Source organism: Pongo abelii, chromosome 12 (assembly GCF_028885655.2).
Source record: "Pongo abelii isolate AG06213 chromosome 12, NHGRI_mPonAbe1-v2.0_pri, whole genome shotgun sequence".
NCBI classification, from domain to species: domain Eukaryota; kingdom Metazoa; phylum Chordata; class Mammalia; order Primates; family Hominidae; genus Pongo; species Pongo abelii.
In genome coordinates, this window is record NC_071997.2 from 93,949,032 (window position 1) to 93,973,178 (window position 24,147).

The window sequence follows — 24,147 nt, forward strand, 5'->3', positions numbered from 1 at the left end:
GCCATGCACTCAATACACCACTGCTGACTCCTAAGTGCCGGAATTTCATCTACAGAAGTAGCTTTAGAAGTTAGGTGATGAATTCTATTCATTTATTTAAAATATATATATAATCCCAGCACTTTGAAAGGCTGAGGTGAGCAGATCACTTGAGGTCAGGAGTTTGAGACCAGCCTGGGCAATATGGCGAAACCCCATCTCTACTAAAAATACAAAAATTCGCTGGCTGTGGTGGTGCGCACCTGTAGTCCCAGCTAATTGGGAGGCTGAAGCAAGAGGATCATTTGAACCTGGGAGGCGGAGGCTGTAGTGAGCCGAGATTGCACCACTGTACTCCAGCCTGGTGATGGAGTGAGACTCTGTCTAAAAAAAAACCCCAAAACCCAAAATTGCCAACAGGAAGAAGGCAGGAGCAAAACAGGTGCTCATGGCTGCCAAAGATTTGTGGATCCTGCCTGGGGTAGAGGTCTAAATGCCGGCTCTGCATTGAAGACATAAGGGAATTTCTTTGTCTTGCTCTTGCTCCGACTCCCTGTAACTGCATACCATGGTATCTCTTTTCTTTCTAGGTGATAATGCCCCATCCATAAGCAGGTTACTAACAAAATGGAGGACAGGACGTCACTCCTCCCCAAACACCTACAGGGGGAAGGGCCCCTTTTACTGAGCACCGTGGCCACAATTTTAACAGTTACTGCAAAATAAAAGTTGCTACATTCTCATGATGATGTGTTTTCCCATCACCTGAAAAATTATTTACCGAGTATCTGTAGCCAGGGTGAAAAACACCCCTAAAGTTTAGATATGCATCAGTATTTCCCTCAAGAATAGCACACGTTAAAACTTTCATAAAGAGAAAACAAAAATAAGGAGTTGAAAAACATATAAGTATAAATTAATAGCCACAAAAGGGAGAAGTTAAAGAGAGACTACGAAAACATCTTTGTCTTGCAGAAAGATACAATCTGAGAAGCAACCCTGCAGGACTTGGCTGAAAGTCAACGGGCAGCTGATCAAATGAAGCAATAGAAGCTGTGTAATTTGTCACATCAAGCATCTGCGACAAACCCACACACAATCCGAGGAATGTAGGTGATCTGACAAAAGGCCTCATGTTTAAAATTTACCCTAAGTTTCCCCAAATCCATCACAAATTTCCCTTCATGAGCCACTTTTTCAGACATAGTTTAGCTATCTGTTCTTGTGACACTAGTTGCATTTAAAGAGTTCTTGGGGGCCGGGTGCAGTGGCTCATGCCCATAATCCCAGCACTTTGGGAGGCCATGGCAGGTGGATCACTTGAGGTCAGGAGTTCGAGACCATCCTGGCCAACATGGTGAAACCCCCTTTCTACTAAACATACAAAAATTAGCTGGGTGTGGTGGCGTGTGCCTGTAATTCTAGTTACTCGGGAGGCTGAGGCAGGAGGATTGCTTGAACCTGGGAGGCAGAGGTTACAGTGAGCTGAGATCGCACCACTGCACTCCAGTGGTTGACAGAGCAAGACTCTGTCTCAAAAAAAAAAAAAAAAAAGGCTTTCTTGGGGGTGGGTGCAGTGGCTCACGCCTGTAATCCTAGCACTTTGGGATGCTAAAGTGGAAGGATGGCTTGAGGCAGGGAGTTTGAGACCAGCCTGGGCAACATAGTGAGACATCATCTCTGCCAAAAAAGAAAAAAATATCCATGTTGAGACATTTTTGTGTAAAAAAAGAAAAAATCACCTGGGCGTGGTGATGTGCACCTGTAATCCTAGCTATTTGGAAGGCTGAGCCAGGAGGATTGCTTGATCCCCAGAAGTTTGATGCTACAGTGAGCTATGATTGTGCCACTGTGTTCCAGCCTGGGCAATAGAAAGAGACCCTGTCTCAAAAAAAAAAAAAAAAAAGAAAAAAGAAAAAAAGAAAAGAAAAGTTGGACACAGTGGCTGATGCCTGTGATCCCAGCACTTTGGGAGGCCAAGGCAGGTGGATCACCTGAGGTCAGGAGTTCGAGACCAGCCTGACCCATATGGTGAAACCCCATTTCTACTAAAAATAAAAAAATTATCCGGGCATGGTGGCATGTGCGCCTGTAGTTCCAGCTACTCAGAAGGCAGAGGCAGGAGAATCACTTGAACCCGGGAGGTGGAGGTTGCCGCAGAGAGCTGAGATCGAGCCACTGCACTCCAGCCTGGGCAAGAGTGAGATTCCGTCTCAAAAAACAAACAAACAAGCAAATAAACAAACAAAACCACAAACACATAAACAAGGATTTGGGGTGGAAACCAGAGGACTAGGATGGTAAGCAAAATAACTGATTTATGGAGTAAAAGTCATTCTTATGCAAAAAGGCCAAAGCTGTTTTAGAGACGTTTTCTACTGTTGATTTCTGAGGGTTTCAGCACAACCAAGCAGCTGCCCCAGGAAAAGCCAGGTAGAGCAAAGGGTCTAAAATGAACTCATTATCCAGCATCTCCCCTGGATAAATGAAGTACCCACCATAAGGGACTGCTCCAGATAGCTGAACGCCACCCTGTAAGTGGTACAGCTTTTCTTTGACTATGTCTGTAAGTTTTCTTTCTTTTTTTGAAACTTTATTTATTTATTTAATTTATTTATTTTGAGACCGGGCTGTGAGATGGGCTAATTTTTGTATTTTTGGTAGAGATGGGGTTTCACTGTGTTGCCAAGGCTGGTCTCAAAGTCTTGGGCTCAAAAATCCAACCGCCTCCGCCTCCTGAAGTGCTGGGATTACAAGCATGAGCCACTGCGCCCGGCCTGTTTGTAAATTTTCTACTGAAGGTGATTTTTCTATCATCTTCAACAGAGATGACCAACATACATACTTAAAGAATGTGAACTTTCAACACAACTTGGTCATAACAAGATTCTGCATATGAGGAAACCAAGAACCAGAAAGACAAGGGATCTGTCAGGAACACCATATGTTGCAACAGAACAGTGACACCTGAGGTGACTTTCCCTTTCTTTCTTTCTTTTTTTTTTTTTTTTTTTTTTTGAGATGGAGTCTTGCTCTGTTGCCCAGGCTGGAGTGCAGTGGCCGGATCTTGGCTCACTGCAACCTCCACCTCCCAGGTTCATGCCATTCTCCTGCCTCAGCCTCCCAAGTAGCTGGGACTATAGGCGCCTGCCACCACACCCGGCTAATTTTTTTGTATTTTTAGTAGAGATGGGGTTTCACCATGTTAGCTAGGATGGTCTCGATCTCCTGACCTCGTGATCCGCCCGCCTCAGCCTCCCAAAGTGCTGGGATTACAGGCTTGAGCCACCGCGCCCGGCCCGACTTTCCCTTTCTTGTCCGACTAACAAGGCCAGACACTTAAATTCATGCTCTTTAATTTCAAGAAAACCTCTCCCTCCTTCCCTTTTTCCTTTCCTTCCTTCCTCTCTCTCCCTTTCTTATATTTAATTTAAGCAAACTTGGTTTCCTGTTTTCTTTGCAGAAAAGTAGAAATAAATTGAAGGGAGGAAGGAACAAGGAGGAGACAGTGAGAGGACTGGGGAGGCTCCCTGTACAAAAGGTGGCAAAAGAGCTGAGGATTGACAGCTGGCAAAAGTCTGTTCTTTGTTTTGGCTTACTTCTCATTTCTTGACTATATGTTGCACTTGGGTATTTATATAGTAAAGAAATTAATTTACTTTTCTTTCTTTCCTCACTCCTTTCTGCGTCTCCCCTACCTCCCAAATCTTCTTCTTTTTTTTTGAGACAGGGTCTTGCTCTTCACCCACAATGAAGTGCAGTGGCACAATCACAGCTCACTGCAGCCTTGACCTCCTGGGCTCAAGCAATCATCTTACCTCAGCTTCCCAAATAGCTGGGACCACAGGCATGCACCAACACTCCTGGCTAATTCAAAAAAATTTATTGTATTAACGTGGTCTCCCTATGTCGCTCAGGCTGCTCTTGAACTCCTGGGCTCAACCAATCTTTGGTCTCCCAAAGTGCTGGGATTAAAGGTGTGAGCCACTGTGCCTGGCACTAAACCTTCTTGACATCTAACTATATTCTAAGATCTGTAGAGTGCAGGTCTACTTAAGAGGCTGAGTTCTAATACCAGACTACCTTGGTGTGAATCCCAGCTTTCCCCAACTTGTTAACTGGGTCATCCTCTGTAAGGTACTTTAACTCCTTGTTCTATAGTTTTCACATCTGTTAAATAAGAAAAATGGGCCAGGCACGGTGGCTCACGCCTGCAATCCCAGCACTTTGGGAGGCCGAGGCGGGTGGATCACGAGGTCAGGAGATCGAGACCATCCTGGCTAACACAGTGAAACCCCGTCTCTACTAAAAATACAAAAAAGTAGCTGAGCGCGGTGGCAGGCGCCTGTAGTCCCAGCTACTCGGGAGGCTGAGACAGGAGAATGGCGTGAACCCAGGAGGCGGAGCTTGCAGTGAGCCGAGATCGCGCCACTGCACTCCGGCCTGGGCAAAAGAGCGAGACTCCGTCTCAAAAAAAAAAAAAAAAGAAAAATGAACACAACCTACCTTACAGACTTGTGGTATGAATTATTTATAAAGTCCTCCCTGAAATACTAGCTATTGTTATCATAAAGCTTCACCTAATCTCACAGATAATCAGTATGTTCTTTTTCTCAATTCAACAAACCACAGTCGGTAGATAGTGCATATTTATTTTGAGAAGTCTTAATGGAGTATGGCTGGTCTAACAGGTTATTTTCTTTCTTTCTTTCTTCTTTTTGTGGAAACGGAGTCTCGCTCTGTTTCCCAGGCTGGAGTAAAGTGGCGTGATCTGGGCTCACTGCAACCTCCGCCTCCCGGGTTCAAGCGATTCTCCTGCCTTAGCCTCCCAAGTAACTGGGATTACAGGCGCCCACCACCACACCCAGCTAATTTTGGAATTTTTAGTAGAGACGGGGTTTCACCATGTTGGCCAAGCTGGTCTCAAACTCCTGATCTCAAGTAATTTGCCGACCTCGGCCTCCCAAATTGCTGGGATTACAGGCATTAGCCAGTGCACCCAACCTGGTCTAACAGGTTCTTGTAGCACGTCTCGGAAAGTGGCCTTGTGGTTCAGTCCAGGTCCGGCAGAACATGCTGAAGTTTGACACTGGACTCAGGTACACCTGTGAGTCAGCTATGTGGATCGGCCTTGAGCTCCAGGCCAGCCTGGGGCCACCCAGGGCCACCCTAGGGATTGCAGTTCCACAGAGCCTGGTACAGATCTGACATGGCCCCAATCAACCTCTCCAGGCCCATTCACTCTCTGCCACTAAAATTATGCCCCAAATGCTTTGCTTCAAAAGCACAGCACTTCCCTGGGCTAGTCCTGCTGTTTCTTGCACCACCCACGCTTGTTCATCTTTATCTGGAACACCTTTCTCCTCCTCACTCCCTGGCAAACTTGCACTTTCTCTTCCAGGTTTTATTTAACTCTCATTTCCTCTATCTGGGAGCCCCCTCAGCAGTGCCCACCCTCTGTGCCAAGTCTCCTAGTTATGTCTATCCTGATATTTTCCAGATTACTGGACACAATTCTGGCTGACCCTTCCCATAGACTGCGAACTCCTAGAGAGCCCAGCAGCACTTCTGAATGATCAGATGATGGGCAAGCCTTTTGGACTTCTTTCAAAATTAAGCTCATGGGGCTTTTGATCAGAGTCAGATGAGGACCAGCGTGGTGGCTCACACCTGTAATCCCAGCACTTTGGGAGGCCCAGGTGGGAGGATTGCTTGAGCCTGGGGATTCAAGACCAGCCTAGGCAACATAGGGAGACCCTGTCTCTACAAAAAAGAAAAAAAAAGAGAGAAAATCTGGGCTCCTAGAGATTTGTTCTCAGTTGAAAGTGGGCCAGACATGTGAATTCTTACATTCCTGAAGTGCAGGGTAGCAGTTACTACCACCCATTTTTGGAGGAAGTTTCAAAGGAATCAGACAGTTAGCTTGTTTCTTAAGGACTTCTGAGAAAACAGAAAAGAATACTACAATTTCTGTTTAAGTGTCACTCGGCAAACAGGTATAACATGTAGGTCTGACTCAAGTATGGATAGGTAGGAGAGAATTACAAATTTTTCATGAGCTCTGAAGTTGCAGCAATTTATTTACTTCAATAATAGAGCTCTAAAGGATTTGAAGAGTTGTGGAAATAGCAGTAAAATGTCATGCTAGGAGCCTCGTAGAATTGGAGAATGCAAGAGATAGAAGTGGCCTTACAGATCAATTACTAGTTCTCAATTATGAGTTAGTGATAACATTTCACTGGTCCCCAGAAAACTGAGATACATTCGGATAATCTGCTATTTATTTTTTTTACAGTATTGGCTCCAAGTGGTACCATATTATTTTTTAAAAAGCTACAGAAATTCAACATAAAGAGTTGTTCCTTATTCTGAGATTAAATTTGTTTATATTTTTATGGTACAAAAATATTCTTTCATGAAAAGATGATTATAAATGGTAGTTTGGTCTTTTTTAAAAAAAAAAAAAAAAACTACTGAAATATAACACATATATTCCCAATTAGGTTTTTTTTGAGATAGGGTCTTGCTCTGTTGCCCAGGATGGAGTGCAGCAGAGATCACGGCTCACTGCAGCCTCCAACTCCTGGGCTTGAGAGATCCTCCTGCTTCAGCCTCTTGAGTAGCTGTGACCCCTGGTGCGTGTTACCACACCTGGCTATTTTTTTTTTTTCAATTTTTTGTTGAGATGGGATCTCACTGTGTTGCACAGTCTGGTCTCGAACTCCTGGGCTCAAGTGATCCTCCTCTGCCTCAGCCTCCCAAAGTGCTGGGATTACAGGTGTGAGCCACCACACCCAACGAACACAAGTTTTATACAGTCCATTAGAGTGCATGTTAAGCCCTACTGTGCTTTGCCACAGTGATTTTTTACAATCAAGTAAAATAACTTGGCCTTTACAGGGCCTTGAAATGCACACATTATGCCCTGTTGTGATTGTCATCTGATCAACTCAACCGGATAGCATGAGAAGGTTTTATAAATATACACAAATAAATATGCACTTATTTCATAACCTCCACTTACAAGCTAATTGGTTCACTTTCTTCCTTATCAGTCATAAAACAGCAGCCACCACTATTTTTTCCTTGCAGTTCACAACATATACTTCTACTGCAGTGATTCTGCCTCTAGGACCAGATGGGCCAGCTTACTCATGCCCTTCTATTGAGTCATGTAAATATCACAAGATGACACATGCCACCAAGACAAACAGAAAAGCCTTTAAACTCAGCCCTGGAGCCAGGAAAATATTCAAAAACTGTGATGCCAAAAATTTGACCCCATTGAGCTCAATTTTTCATTATTATTCCAATTAGTTTTGTAGTCACTATATTTCTGGGAGTTCCTAATGCCTGCTGTTACCTGAAGTTGCTGTTTGGTATGCAGGCTCACATGTTTACCTTTCTTCCTCATAAAAAGTTTGAACTAGCAGCCATAAACTCAACCCATTAAAGAGGCCAAAGTGGCTGGGCACGGTGGCTCACACCTGTAATCCCAGCCCTCTGAGAGGCTGAGGCGGGCAGATTGCTTGAGTCCAGGAGTTTGAGACCAGCCTGGTCAACATGGTAAAACAGTCTCTACTAAAAATACAACAGGCGTTGTGGTGTGTGCCTGTGGTCCCAGCTACTCAGGAGGTGGAGACGGGAGAATCATCTGAGCCTGGGGAGGAGGTCTAGGCAGCAGTGAGCTGAGATTGTGCCACTGTACTCCAGCCTGGGCAACAGAATGAGACCCTATCCCCTCCCCCGCCGCCCCCCTCCCAAAAAAGCCAGCTAAAACAAAAGCTGTTACCTAGTGTAAGATGAGTATCCAGTAATTTAAAATTTTTTTAAACTTTAGTTTCTTTTGCATTAAAAAAATTTTTTTTTAATCTTAAAAAAAAATAAGATGGGGTCTCACCATGTTGCTCAGGCTGATCTCAAACTCCTGGCCTCAAGTGATCCAGCCGCCTTGGCCTCCCAAAGTGCTGGGATTACAGGTGTGAGCCACCACGCTCAGCCCCAGTAAAGTATTATCTTACTCACCATTTTTAAAAAAAATTTGAAATTTTGAAATAATTTTAGACTTACAGAAAAGTGGTAAAAATACTGCATCTCTGTCCCAGCTTTCCCTCATGCTAACATTTTACATAAACACAGTACACATATCAAAACTAAGAAATTACCAGTGGAATAATTCTATTAACTAAACTATAGACTTTATTAAGATTTCACCACTTTCTCCACTAATGTCCTTTCTTGGCCTCGAGAGCCAATCCATGATCCCACATAACACAAAAAGGTTAAATTCACCAACCTGTAGGAATCAGGGTTTCATCCACAGGCAAATAAGTATCCGCTTCTATGGTGACTTCATGGTCATATATATTTGGGGAACCCTGGGAGGAAAAGGTAGGGGAAAGGTTTTCTGCTTAGTCTTATTTCATATATTTGTTTTTTAGCTTATCTTGCAAAAATGTTTTCAGGCATTGACAAAAACTTTTAAAATCTTGTTTGGCTGATGGTCATGATTAAATATAATCATTTAAGTGTAGGTAGATAAGGCCTTAAAATAGCAGCAGATAAATTTGGAAGAAACTTTCAAGTGTGCATGCATTTTCTTTTCTAAATAGAATATGAAGGTGAAAAGTCAGAGACCACAGTGGTTTGAAAGCCTTTTGGACCTTGGCTTATTAGTGGAGGTGCTTCTTCTATTTTTCTCACATGCCAGGCAAACAGAAGAGCAAGGGCTGGTAACCAGGAACACACACATCCTGAGAGGTCAGGGTACTGCTCCAGGCTCACTCCTGGGGGGTGCACCTGGCATCCCCCTCTAGCCCAGTTTCCACACAGAGGCCCCACTCTCTGCTCCATGACAGAAGCCCAGGTGTCAGAACTGCAGTCCCTGCTTTTGAGAATTTGCCCACCTCCTCCATGAAGATGCAGCCTGCCCTTTTCAGGGGAATCAAAGGCTGCTGTATTGGTCAGCGTCAGAAGGCCTGGGGTCTAGTTCCAGCTCTTCCTGAGAGGTCCCAGGGAATTCATTTAACCTTATAGACTCTCATTTCCTTTGGTTTAAAATTGGGCTAATGAGGCCGGGCGCGGTGGCTCATGCCTGTAATCCCAGCACTTTGGGAGGCCGAGGCGGGCGGATCACCTCAGGTCAGGAGTTCGAGACCAGCCTGACCAAAAAGAAGAAACCCCGTCTCTACTAAAAATACAAAATTAGCCAGGTGTGGTGGCACATGCCTGTAATCTCAGCTACTCTGGAGGCTGAGGCAGGAGAATTGCTTGAACCTGGGAGGTGGAGGTCGCGGTGAGCCAAGATCGTGCGTGCCATTGCACTCCAGCCTGGGCAACAAGAGCAAAACTCCGTCTCAAAATAAATAAAATAAAATAAAATAAAATAAATTTGGGCTAATGATGCCTCTGCCTTTTCCAGGGTCCTTGTGAATAACAGTTTAGGAAAGGTGCATTGTGTTGTTTGCAAATTGGCACTTTATACATGCATGTTTCTAGTACAAATATTATTTTATATTATCAATAGCAACATATTTTAAAGCTTCAAACCAGAAGATGCGGAAGGGAAACCAAGTGAGGGCTTTTGCTTAGTGAATGCTCAAAGATAAGCTAAACTAGTGGTTCTCAATTGGGGATAATTTTGTCCCTCAGGGGATGTTTGACATTTGACTTTTTTTTTTTTTTTTTTTGAGACCGAGTTTTGCTCTTGTTGCCAAGGCCGGAATGCATTGGCGCAATCTCGGCTCACTGTAACCTCCGCCTCTCGGATTCAAGTGATTCTCCTGCCTCGGCCTCCCTAGTAGCTGGGATTACAGGCATGCACCACCACGCCTGGCTAATTTTGTATTTTTAGTAGAGACGGGGTTTCTCCATGTCGGTCAGACTGGTCTCGAACTCGTGACCTCAGGTGATCTGCTCACCTCGGCCTCCCAAAGTGCTGGGATTACAGGTGTGAGTCACTGCGCCCAGTACACATTTTTTTTTTTTTTTTTTTTTGAGACGGAGTCTCACTCTGTCACCAGGCTGGAGTGAAGTAGTGCAATCTTGGCTCACTGCAGTCTCTGCCTCCCAGGTTCAAGCAATTCTCCTGCCTCAGTCTCCCGAGCAGCTGGGATTACAAGCGTGTGCCACCACACTTGGCTAATTTTTGTATTTTTAGTAGAGATGGGGTTTCACCATGTTGGCCAGGCTGGTCTTGAACTCCTGACCTCAGGTGATCCACCCACCTCAGCCTCCCAAAGTGCTGAGATTACAGGTGTGAGGCACTGTGCCCGGCCGACTGGTTTTTTTGAGACAGGGTTAGGACAGGTTAGCTGGAAACAGATTCTATGGTCTGAAAGACTGGCCCACACAATCCAGCTGAGTCATTCTGAGAAGAAAGGTCAAGATTTTAGAGACCATGAGAATGCATGTCTAAACACGACAGAAACTGGTTTAATTACACCACTAGTAGGCTCTTTTTCTGAAAAACTGCGATTCTTTTTTTTTTTCGGAGGCAGAGTCCTACTGTGTCACCCAGGCTGGAGTGCAGTCGTGCAATCTTGGGTCACTGCAACCTCCACTTCCAGGGTTCAAGCAATTCTCCTGCCTTAGCCTCCTAAGTAGCTGGGATTACAGGTGCCCACTACCATGCTAGGCTAATTTTTGTATTTTTAGTAGAGATGGGGTTTCACCATGTTGCCCAGGCTGGTCTTGAACTCCAGACCTCAAGTAACCTGTCTGCCTTGGCCTCCCAAAGTGCTGGGATTACAGACTTGAGCCACCATGCCTGGCCAGAAGAACTATGATGCTCTTGTTTTCTCCCAGTGGGTGTGTGCTGGGCAGGGGTATGAGTGGGTGGGGGACAAAGCCAGGGCAGAGGCCTCTCCTCTGCACTTTCTACAGCTTGTTTGGTCCCTGCTGTGAGCTGGGGCAGCAGGTCCAAGATGGGAGAGGGTCTGCACCCTTGCCTAGAGCAGGTCTAGCCTAGAGAGGATGTCTCTTCTGTGCGGCTGTCTCTCCTGCCATCCTCTCATGCCTCAGGGTGGTGCCAGCACCTGGAGATGCCCCTGGGACTGTGGGAGAGGAGCTGAGGGAAGAGAATTTGGGACTACTGTATTTCCTTTGCCCTATATGTTCACTACTCAGCTCAACACAGAGGCCTTTGGGTCAGTCAAGACAAGGGGTGTGAAGGTTGGGTTCCAGGACTTGGTGGCGCTAAACTGGGAGCTGCAGCCCACATACAGAGTTGAATCGTGTTAGAAAAGGAGAACCCAGATGGACCGAAGCACCTCCATACTTCCTGTGCACAAATAAGCCTGGAGGAACACAACTTATGTAATATCATCCAATGAGGACGCCTGCAGGAGGCAAAGCCATTCTCCAGACTCCTGGCCTAGCATTAATTCAGGTCTTCACTCTGTTTCCTAGGTGCCTGCCTCCTTAGAAACAGAACCATGCAGTATATATTCTTTGGTGCCTTGTTACTTCCACACAACGTAATGCTTGTGGGATCATCCATGTTACATTCCTTTGTATTGTTGAGTAGTATTCCATTGTATGGCTGTATCGCAATTTGTTTATCCATTCTCCTGTTGATAGCCTTTTGGGTTGCTTCCAGTGTTTTACTATTATAAATAAAGCTGCTTAGAAATTTCCACCTTCTGGCCGGGCACGGTGGCTCACGCTTGTAATCCCAGCACTTTGGGAGGCTGAGGTGAGTGGATCACGAGGTCAGGAGATCGAGACCATCCTGGCTAACACGGTGAAACCCCGTCTCTACTAAAAATACAAAAGATTAGTTGGGCGTGGTGGTGGGCGCCTGTAGTCCCAGCTACTCGGGAGGCTGAGGCAGGAGAATGTCGTGAACCCGGGAGGCGGAGGTTGCAGTGAGCTAAGATCACACCACTGCACTCCAGCCTGGGCAACAGAATAAGACTCCATCTCAAAAAAAAAAAAAAAAAAAAGAAAGAAATAAATTTGCACTTTCTGTGGTTTTTTTTTTTAAGCACTAGAGAAATGAATCAACATGAAAATCACACACCAAATAAACTGATGAGTCTGAGATTTAGGAAGAAGCCTAGGAGCAGAAGGAAAAGAACATTCATCAGGCACCCACCCTCTTAAGGGTCACTGGGTCACCAAGCGGTAGTAACATTCCTTCATTAAAGAGATGCATGCTTTGTGGCCAGGTGTGGTGGCTCAGGCCTGTAATCCCAGAAGTTTGGGAGGCCGAGATGGGTGGATCACTTCAGGTCAGGAGTTCAAGACCAGCCTGGCCAACATGGTGAAACCCCATCTCTACTAAAAATACAAAAAATTAGCCAGGGGCACGCGCCTGTAATCCCAGCTACTCCAGAGGCTGAGGCGGGAGAATCCCTGGAACCCGGGAGGCGGAGGTTGCAGTGAGCCGAGATTGCGCCACTGCACTCCAGCCTGGGAGACAGAGTGAGACTCCGTCTCAAAAAAATATAAAAAAATAAAATAAAATGCATGCTTCTTTTTATGACTCTTCTAGGCTGGAAAAATGCAATGATCTACTCTGGTGGAATATTACTGTTGGAATCATTTCCTTTCAAGGCTGATGAAAACTTGGCAAGAAATGCTGATTCACAAACAGACCTTGAGGCCCATCTCTGGGTTCAGTGTTTGTTTTGGTTAACTTTGCTTGGCTGCTACCCGTTTGTAACATTAACCATTTATAGAGCCCATTATGATTTGCAGGGGACTTTAAAGACATTGCGCAATGTCACTACCACAGCCTTAACTCAGCTTTCATCACCTCTAGCAGGAGGGTACAGACACTGCGGGTTACTACCCACAAGCCATGGCGACTCTTTTACCAGCAACTCTGTGCTCCCAGGCAGAAACCAGGCTTGTTGATTTATCCTATGCTAGAACAGATATTCAGGGAAGAGGACCCCCCACCCCTCCATTCCCAGAGGGCGAATTTTGACTGATCTAAGCCAATCATCGTGGCCTAATTCCCTTGCTGGCGATTGGGTTAGGCAGAGAATAGGCCACACTTCTGGCCAATGAGAAATCAGAGAAAGTTGGCTGAAGGGCTTCTAGGAAAAGTATTGCTTTTTCTTAAAAAGAAGACATTAGAGATATGAAAAATGGAATAGGTCTTTTTGTCTCTGGATGTGACCATATGAGGAGGTGATTCCTGGAGCTGTAGCCATGAGGGGACAAGCCTGAAGACAAAAGCCAAAATACTGAGGAAGCAGATGGAAAAGTGGAAGAACCTGGGTCCTTAATGACATATCTACCTGTCATGTACCACATGCTATTGCTTTTCATCTCAAATTCCCCCAGACCTGCTTTCATAACTCTTTAAGTAAAGTTTCCGTTGTATTTTTGTTTGTTTGTATTTTTTTTTTTTATTGTTTATAAAAACACAGTCTCGCTGTGTCATCCAGGATGGAGTCCAGTGGCACAATCTTGGCTCACTGCAACCTCCGCCTCCTGGGTTCAAGCAATTCTCATGCCTCGGCCTCCCGATTAGCTGGGACGGCAGGCATGTGCCACAACGCCCAGCTAATTTTTTGTATTTTTAGTGGAGATGGGTTTTTGCCATGTTGGCCAGGTTGGTCTTGAACTCCTGACCTGAAGTGATCTGCCCACCTCGGCCTCCCAAGTGCTGGGATTACAGGCGTGAGCCACCGCACCCGGCCTGTTTGTTTGTTTGTTTTTAGAGATGGGGATCTCTCTATGTTGCCCAGTATGGTCTTGAACTCCTGGGCTCCAGTGATGCTCCCACCTTGGCCTTCCAAAGTGCTGGGATTACAGGCATAAGCCACCACACCCAGGTCTTTAGGTAAAGTTTCAATAAAAAAAAGTTATCCCAGTTTTGTGTTAGGCACAGGAAGGAACAGAAAAACAAAACAAAACAAAACAAAAAATGACCTGCAACCTACATACCTTTTACATTCTTTGACAAAGCCAGTTCTCCCCTCCTCCCCAGGTCTCCAACCCTCAAACTTAGAAGTGATGAGCAATACTTGGGCCCAAATAGAACAAAAATGCCACTTATTAAATTTAAAAAACAAAAATATATAAGATGAGCTGACTAATTTAAATATCAGGTTTTGAGCTATGTCCCTGGGGAGGGTTTGAGATATATGATAATGCTTCTCAAGGTATGGCAAGAGATATTCTGAAGATGCAGAGGCCCTTGACTCCAGGTCTGGCTTGGTGATCATCCACTCCTACCAGAGTGCCTCAGAAGGCTGGTGCCCCCATCCACCTTCAAAGCTGAAGCCAGTGGCTATGGATTCAAGCTACGCTTACTAAGATACAGGTTGAACATCCCTAATCTGAAAATCTAAAATCTGGGGCCAAGTGCAGTGGCTCACGCCTATAATCCTAGCACTTAGGGAGACCGAAGCGGGTGGATCACCCGAGGTCAGGAGTTCGAGACCAGCTTGGCCAACATGGTAAAACCTCATCTCTACCAAAAGTACAAAAATCAGCTAGGTGTGGTGGTGGGCGCCTGTAATCCCAGCTACTAGGGAAGCTGAGGCAGGAGAATCGCTTGAACCCAGAAGGTGGAGGTTGCAGTGAGCTGATATCGTGCCACTGCACTCCAGCCTGGGCAACAAGAATAAAACTCCATCTCAAAAAAAAAAAAAAAAAAAAAAAAAGGACAATCTAAAATCTGAAATGCTCTAAAATCTGAGCTTTTTGAGTGCCAACATGATGCTCAGAAGAAGTAGTCACTGGAGCATTCCAGATTTCGAGTTTTTGGATTAGGAATGCTGAACGAATAAGTATATATAACGCAAATATTCCAAAATCTGAAAATCTCCAAAATCCAAAACATTTCTGGCCTCAAGTATTTTGGATAAGGGATATTCAATCTGTGGTATACGAAAGGAAGTTTACTGACCGCGCTTTTGGGTGGGGTCTATGATCTAGGAAACTATTCAGCCTCTGAAAAGAGATTCAGAAATACCCGTCACTCCAAGTCCCTGCAGGATTGGAAGAGTGGTAAAAAGCCTTAGTAAACCTAACATTCCCATATTGTCTCCTTCATTGGAACACACTGGCAGATGGAATACTGCTTGCATAATTTCTCTTTTTATTTCTAATCTATTCCTTTAGATCTCCCCTCCCTATTATTAGATAGGATGTCCTAAGTATGCAAAATATGTAAAAAACAGAATTATCACCTAGTTTATTACCTACATAAAACAATACTTTGTTCTATTTCTGTCGTTTCTTTCTGAACTTATTTTAAGAAGTAGAGACTCTTAGGTCTGAGGGTTTTTGTTTTGTTTTTGTCTTTTGTTTCGTTTTTAAGATTTTTTTTTTTTTTTTTTTTTTTTTAAAGACGGAATTTCACTCTTGTTGCTCAGGCTGGAGTGCAATGGCGCAATCTCAGCTCACTGCAACCTCCGCCTTCCAGGTTCAAGTGATTCTCCTGTCTCAGCCTCCCGAATAGCTGAGATTACAGGCCCACGCTACCATGCCCAGCTAATTTTGTATTTTTAGTAGAGACGGGGTTTCACCATGTTGGTCAGGCTGGTCTCAAACTCCTAACCTCAGATGATTCACTCATCTTGGCCTCCCAAAGTGCCAGGATTACGGGCATGAGCCACAGCACCTGGCCTTGTTTTTAAGATTTCAAGAAGGGAAGATGGCCGAATAGGAACAGCTCCGGTCTACAGCTCCCAGCGCGAGCGACGCAGAAGACGGGTGATTTCCGCATTTCCATCTGAGGTACGGTGTTCATCTCACTAGGGAGTGCCAGACAGTGGGCGCAGGTCAGTGGGTGAGCGCACTGTGCGCCAGCCGAAGCAGGGGCGAGGCATTGCCTCACTCGGGAAGCGCAAGGGGTCAGGGAGTTCCCCTTCCAGGGGTGACAGACGGCACCTGGAAAATCGGGCCACTCCCACCCGAATACTGTGCTTTTCCGACGGGCTTAGGAACCGGTGCCCCAGGAGAGTATAGCCCGCACCTGGCTCAGAGGGTCCTACGCCCACGGAGTCTCGCTGATTGCTGGCACAGCAGTCTGAGATCAAACAGCAAGTCGGCAGCGAGGCTGGGGGAGGGGCGCCCGCCATTGCCCAGGCTCGCTTAGGTAAACAAAGCAGCCTGGAAGCTTGAACTGGGTGGAGCCCACCACAGCTCAAGGAGGCCTGCCTGCCTCTGTAGGCTCCACCTCTGGGGGCAGGGCACAGACAAACAAAAAGACAGCAGTAACCTCTGCAGACTTAAATGTCCCTGTCTGACAGCTGTGAGGAGAGCAGTGGTTCTCCCAGCACGCAGCTGGAGATCTGAGAACCGGCTGACTGCCTCCTCAAGTGGGTCCCTGACCCCTGACCCCCGAGCAGCCTAACTGGGAGGCACCCCCCAGCAGGGGCAGACTGACACCTCACACGGCCGGCCAGGTACTCCAACAGACCTGCAGCTGAGGGTCCTGTCTGTTAGAAGGAAAACTAACAGAAAGGACATCCACACCAAAAACCCATCTGTACATCACCATCATCAAAGACCAAAAGTAGATAAAACCACAAAGATGGGGAAAAAACAGAGCAGAAAAACTGGAAACTCTAAAAACCAGAGTACCTCTCCTCCTCCAAAGGAACGCAGTTCCTCACCAGCAACGGAACAAAGCTGGACGGAGAATGACTTTGACGAGCTGAGAGAAGAAGGCTTCAGACGATCAAATTACTCCGAGCTACGGGAGGATATTCAAACCAAAGGCAAAGAAGTTGAAAACTTTGAAAAAAATTTAGAAGAATGTATAACTAGAATAACCAATACAGAGAAGTGCTTAAAGGAGCTGATGGAGCTGAAAACCAAGGCTCGAGAACTACGTGAAGAATGCAGAAGCCTCAGGAGCCGATGCGATCAAATGGAAGAAAGGGTATCAGCCCTGGAAGATGAAATGAATGAAATGAAGCGAGAAGGGAAGTTTAGAGAAAAAAGAATAAAAAGAAACGAGCAAAGCCTCCAAGAAATGTGGGACTATGTGAAAAGACCAAATCTACGTCTGATTGGTGTACCTGAAAGTGACGGGGAGAATGGAAACAAGTTGGAAAACACTCTGCAGGATATTATCCAGGAGAACTTCCCCAATCTAGCAAGGCAGGCCAACATTCAGATTCAGGAAATACAGAGAACGCCACAAAGATACTCCTCGAGAAGAGCAACTCCAAGACACATAATTGTCAGATTCACCAAAGTTGAAATGAAGGAAAAAATGTTAAGGGCAGCCAGAGAGAAAGGTCGGGTTACCATCAAAGGGAAGCCCATCAGACTAACAGCAGATCTCTCGGCAGAAACCCTACAAGCCAGAAGAGAGTGGGGGCCAATATTCAACATTCTTAAAGAAAAGAATTTTCAACCCAGAATTTCATATCCTGCCAAACTAAGCTTCATAAGTGAAGGAGAAATAAAATACTTTACAGACAAGCAAATGCTGAGAGATTTTGTCACCACCAGGCCTGCCCTAAAAGAGCTCCTGAAGGAAGCGCTAAACATGGAAAGGCACAACCGGTACCAGCCACTGCAAAATCATACCGAAATGTAAAGACCATCGAGACTAGGAAGAGACTGCATCAACTAACGAGAAAAATATCCAGCTAACATCATAATGGCAGGATCAGATTCACACATAACAATATTAACTTTAAATGTAAATGGACTAAATGCTCCAATTAAAAGACACAGACTGGCAAATTGGATAAAGACTCAAGACCCATCAGTGTGCTGTATTCAGGAAACCCATCTCATGTGCAGAGACACACATAGGCTCAAAATAAAAGGATGGAGGAAGATCTACCAAGCAAATGGAAAACAAAAAAAGGCAGGGGTTGCAATCCTAGTCTCTGATAAAACAGACTTTAAACCAACAAAGATCAAAAGAGACAAAGAAGGCCATTACATAATGGTAAAGGGATTAATTCAACAAGAAGAGCTAACTATCCTAAATATATATGCACCCAATACAGGAGCACCCAGATTCATAAAGCAAGTCCTGAGTGACCTACAAAGAGACTTAGACTCCCACACATTAATAATGGGAGACTTTAACACACCACTGTCAACATTAGACAGATCAACGAGACAGAAAGTCAACAAGGATACCCAGGAATTGAACTCAGCTCTGCACCAAGCGGACCTAATAGACATCTACAGAACTCTCCACCCCAAATCAACAGAATATACATTTTTTTCAGCACCACACCACACCTATTCCAAAATTGACCATATACTTGGAAGTAAAGCTCTCCTCAATAAATGTAAAAGAACAGAAATTGTAACAAACTGTCTCTCAGATCACAGTGCAATCAAGCTAGAACTGAGGATTAAGAATCTCACTCAAAACCGCTCAACTACGCGGAAACTGAACAACCTGCTCCTGAATGACTACTGGGTACATCACGAAATGAAGGCAGAAATAAAGATGTTCTTTGAAACCAACGAGAACCAAGACACAACATACCAGAATCTCTGGGACGCATTCAAAGCAGTGTGTAGAGGGAAATTTATAGCACTAAATGCCCACAAGAGAAAGCAGGAAAGATCCAAAATTGACACCCTAACATCACAATTAAAAGAACTAGAAAAGGAAGAGCAAACACATTCAAAAGCTAGCAGAAGGCAAGAAATAACTAAAATCAGAGCAGAACTGAAGGAAATAGAGACACAAAAAACCCTTCAAAAAATCAATGAATCCAGGAGCTGGTTTTTTGAAAGGATCAACAAAATTGATAGACCGCTAGCAAGATTAATAAAGAAAAAAAGAGAGAAGAATCAAATAGATGCAATAAAAAATGATAAAGGGGATATCACCACCGATCCCACAGAAATACAAACTACCATCAGAGAATATTACAAACACCTCTATGCAAATAAACTAGAAAATCTAGAGGAAATGGATAAATTCCTCAACACATACACACTCCCAAGACTAAACCAGGAAGAAGTTGAATCTCTGAATAGACCAATAACAGGAGCTGAAATTGTGGCAATAATCAATAGCTTACCAACCAAAAAAAGTCCAGGACCAGATGGGTTCACAGCCGAATTCTACCAGAGGTACAAGGAGGAGCTGGTACCATTCCTTCTGAAACTATTCCAATCAATAGAAAAAGAGGGAATCCTCCCTAACTCATTTTATGAGGCCAGCATCATCCTGATACCAAAGCCTGGCAGAGACACAACAAAAAAAGAGAATTTTAGACCAATATCCTTGATGAACATTGATGCAAAAATCCTCAATAAGATACTGGCAAACAGAATCCAGCAGCACATCAAAAAGCTTATCCACCATGATCAAGTGGGCTTCATCCCTGGGATGCAAGGCTGGTTCAATATACGCAAATCAATAAATGTAATCCAGCATATAAACAGAACCAAAGACAAAAACCACATGATTATCTCAATAGATGCAGAAAAGGCCTTTGACAAAATTCAACAACCCTTCATGCTAAAAACTCTCAATAAATTAGGAATTGATGGGACGTATCTCAAAATAATAAGAGCTATTTATGACAAACCCACAGCCAATATCGTACTGAATGGGCAAAAACTGGAAGCATTCCCTTTGAAAACTGGCACAAGACAGGGATGCCCTCTCTCGCCACTTCTATTCAACATAGTGTTGGAAGTTCTGGCCAGGGCAATTAGGCAGGAGAAGGAAATCAAGGGTATTCAATTAGGAAAAGAGGAAGTCAAATTGTCCTTGTTTGCAGATGACATGATAGTATATCTAGAAAACCCCATTGTCTCAGCCCAAAATCTCCTTAAGCTGATAAGCAACTTCAGCAAAGTCTCAGGATACAAAATCAATGTGCAAAAATCACAAGCATTCTTATACATCAATAACAGACAAACAGAGAGCCAAATCATGAGTGAACTCCCATTCACAATTGCTTCAAAGAGAATAAAATACCTAGGAATCCAACTTACAAGGGATGTGAAAGACCTCTTCAAGGAGAACTACAAACCACTGCTCAAGGAAATAAAAGAGGATACAAACAAATGGAAGAACATTCCATGCTCATGGGTAGGAAGAATCAATATCATGAAAATGGCCATCCTTCCCAAGGTAATTTACAGATTCAATGCCATCCCCATCAAGCTACCAATGACTTTCTTCACAGAATTGGAAAAAACTACTTTAAAGTTCATATGGAACCAAAAAAGAGCCCGCATCACCAAGTCAATCCTAAGCCAAAAGAACAAAGCTGGAGGCATCACACTACCTGACTTCAAACTATACTACAAGGCTACAGTAACCAAAACAGCATGGTACTGGTACCAAAACAGAGATATAGATCAATGGAACAGAACAGAGCCGTCAGAAATAATGCCACATATCTACAACTATCTGATCTTTGACAAACCTGACAAAAACAAGAAATGGGGAAAGGATTCCCTATTTAATAAATGGTGCTGGGAAAACTGGCTAGCCATATGTAGAAAGCTGAAACTGGATCCCTTCCTTACACCTTATACAAAAATCAATTCAAGATGGATTAAAGACTTAAATGTTAGACCTAAAACCATAAAAACCCTAGAAGAAAACCTAGGCATTACCATTCAGGACATAGGCATGGGCAAGGACTTCATGTCTAAAACACCAAAAGCAATGTCAACAAAAGCCAAAATTGACAAATGGGATCTAATTAAACTAAAGAGCTTCTGCACAGCAAAGGAAACTACCATCAGAGTGAACAGGCAACCTACAAAATGGGAGAACATTTTCGCAACCTACTCATCTGACAAAGGGCTAATATCCAGAATCTACAATGAACTCCAACAAATTTACAAGAAAAAAACAAACAACCCCATCAAAAAGTGGGCGAAGGACATGAACAGACACTTCTCAAAAGAAGACATTTATGCAGCCAAAAAACACATGAAAAAATGCTCACCATCACTGGCCATCAGAGAAATGCAAATCAAAACCACAATGAGATACCATCTCACACCAGTTAGAATGGCAATCATTAAAAAGTCAGGAAACAACAGGTGCTGGAGAGGATGTGGAGAAATAGGAACACTTTTACACTGTTGGTGGGACTGTAAACTAGTTCAACCCTTGTGGAAGTCAGTGTGGCGATTCCTCAGGGATCTAGAACTAGAAATTCCATTCGACCCAGCCATCCCATTACTGGGTATATACCCAAAGGACTATAAATCATGCTGCTATAAAGACACATGCACACGTATGTTTATTGCCGCATTATTCACAATAGCAAAGACTTGGAACCAACCCAAATGTCCAACAATGATAGACTGGATTAAGAAAATGTGGCACATATACACCATGGAATACTATGCAGCCATAAAAAATGATGAGTTCACGTCCTTTGTAGGGACATGGATGAAATTGGAAATCATCATTCTCAGTAAACTATCGCAAGAACAAAAAACCAAACACCGCATATTCTCACTCATAGGTGGGAATTGAACAATGAGAACACATGGACACAGGAAGGGGAACATCACACTTCGGGGACTGTTGTGGGGTGGGGGGAGGGGGGAGGGATAGCATTGGGAGATATACCTAATGCTAGATGACAAGTTGGTGGGTGCAGCGCACCAGCATGGCACATGTATACATATGTAACTTACCTGCACATTGCGCACATGTACCATAAAACCTAAAGTATAATAATGATGATAATAATAATAATAATAATAAAAGAAAAAAAAAAAAAAAAAAAAAAAAAAAAAAAAAAAAAAAAAAAAAGATTTCAAGAAGGATGGTGAAAGTTCCTGAGGATAAGGAACACGCAAGTGAAGGGTCAACTTTTTTAAAGGGAGAACGTTGGAAATTTTACAAGAACCAATTAACTCTGCAATTTGGGAAAATTCTAGAAAACAGAATCCAACAGATCATCAGCAAACTCCTGAAACAGTATAAAAAGGTGAGTTATTACTAGCTGACTGTGAACATCATCTTGCGGTAGAAAATCAGGCCAAAGTGAGTCAAGTATAGTAGACAATGATGAGTTCTTCAGATAAAGAGGAAGTAATAGATATAATCTACAGAGTTTAGCTAAGCTTTTTATTCTGTCTGATATGATATCCTCCTCAATGAGCTAAACTGTTAGCGTTAGGAGGGAATGAGGTAGTTCAGAAGGGATCACTTAAGGGGGGGTTGTCAGCAGCTCTACACCACTCTTATGTGGGCAGTTCAAGTGGTCCCCCACTGGGGTTTATCCCTCTGCTGGGTTGATTTTAGTGTCTTAACCAACAACTTCATAAAGGGCTTCTAACAGCAGCTGACAAATAGTAGGTAGTGTTATTACTATGAAATTGAGAATATGGCTTTATTAGGCTAAAAAAACCAGGTCTTCTAAATCCAAGTCCAGTGCTCTTTCCACGGTACTGTGCAGGGCAGGACTGGCCCACCCAAACTCCTGGGAGGAGCTGGCAGGCTCACAGGGGAAGCACACACATATTGGCAGCATATCTAAAGGAGCTTGGCCATGCCCATTTCCAAAGCTCCAAGGGTGGAAGGCACCTTAATTGGAACAAATCTGGGGGGAGTAGACATGGAATAAGGGAAGCAAATATAAGCACATGTTACAATTAGATTCTGAGAGGGAGTTCTTGAAACAGCTAGTTACTTGTCTGAAGCAAAAGGGAAACAGGTACTTCTCTTCGCAGTACAATGTACTCATTCTGTCTTTCTCTATAATTTTCAATTATTGAGCACCTACTATAAGCCCTCTGCTGGGCCCTTTTCATCATCATGAGGGTGACCTCACTGCCACAGCAATTCCACACTGCTCTGATCTGTCTAGCCACAGCCCAGGACATTCCACAAAGCATGAAGCAGGAAAGAAGAAACAAGTTCACTTACCTGGCCTGCCAGGTTGAAGTAAGAATGGTTGGTCAGGTTGACTGGTGTGGCCTGACTGGCCTGTGCTCTATAGTTGACCACGAGCTCTCCGCCATCCAGGGTGTATGTCACCCAGACTTTTAACTCTCCGGGGTAGCCTTCCTCACCATCTGGACTGATGCGTGAGAACTGGATGCCATTGGACAGCACCCGAGGGGTCCAGAGCACCTGGAAAAAAGTGTTTTCAAAGTTGTGTAGTTGCTCCAACCTCAAGCTAAATGCCACATTTCAATGTTTAAAGACAACTGATTTCACAAGGAAAATGGTGATACAATCAATTAAGACTTTTGAATGATAGCCTGGATTTTTTTTTTGAGACAGAGTCCCACTATGTTGTCCAGGCTGCAGTGCAGTGATACAATCTTGGCTCTGCAACCTCCACCTCCCAGGTTCAAGCGATTCTCGAGCCTCAGCCTCCCGAGTAAGATTACAGGCATGAGCCACTGTACCCAGCTAATTTTTGCATTTTTCGTAGAGACGGGGTTTCGCCATGATGACCAGGCTGGTCTCGAACTCCTGACCTCAAGTGATCCACCTGCCTCGGCCTCCCAAGGTACTGGGATTACAGGTGTGAGCCACTGCACCTGGTCCCTGGATTTTAATTGGTACAAATATTTGTTTTTCTCTACCTTCTCACACTCCCCATTCTCTTTTCTCTAACTTTGTACGATGTGTGTCTACAATATTTTCCTCTCCTCTTCTTTGATTTTTCTTTGATTTTTTTAATCTTGTAGCCCCACTCTGCTAAATGCCATATAGCAATATCTGCTGAGAGTATTAAAACAACTTTAATAAATCAGCCCCTTTCTCCTGGGGGTACTATATACAAATATTTATTAAAATCCCTACAAGGCTCTGTGTTCCCTAGGCAGAGTTCAAAACAAATAAGGCACTTGTGCCATTAAGAAGAGTTGTAGCCTACAAGTCAAGAGTCCTGATTTGGGGGGCCTCATTTGTCCCTAGCTCATTGTGTGACTCTAGGCATTAATCTCTTTCATAAAATAAAGGGGTTGAAGAAATTATCTCGAAGTTTCTTCTTGTTCCAGAAAATATGATTCTAAGACTAGCAAAAAAAAGTATGAAGAAGAGTTTATTTTTAAAGTTTTTTTTTGTGGTCACGTGCAATAGCTCATGCCTGTAATCCCAACATTTTGGGAGGCTGAGGCAGGAGGATCACTTGAGCTCAGGAATTCAAGACCAGCCTGGGCAACATAGTGAGATGTCATCTCTATAAAAAAGTTTAAAAAATTAGCGAGGTATGGTGGTGCATACCTGTAGTCCTAGCTACTCGGGAGGCTGAGAAGGGAGGATCGCTTGAG

At 44.0% G+C, this 24,147-nt stretch overlaps 1 protein-coding gene across 1 annotated transcript in view; it reads right to left on the bottom strand.

The window, feature by feature from the left end:
* Nucleotides 1-24,147, bottom strand: part of GALM (galactose mutarotase) — a 76,741-nt gene that overhangs the window by 37,729 nt on the left and 14,865 nt on the right. Inside the window, 2 exon segments of the mRNA NM_001132580.2 lie at nucleotides 8,276-8,357; nucleotides 22,790-22,996. Coding sequence (NP_001126052.1) covers nucleotides 8,276-8,357; nucleotides 22,790-22,996 — 289 coding nt within the window.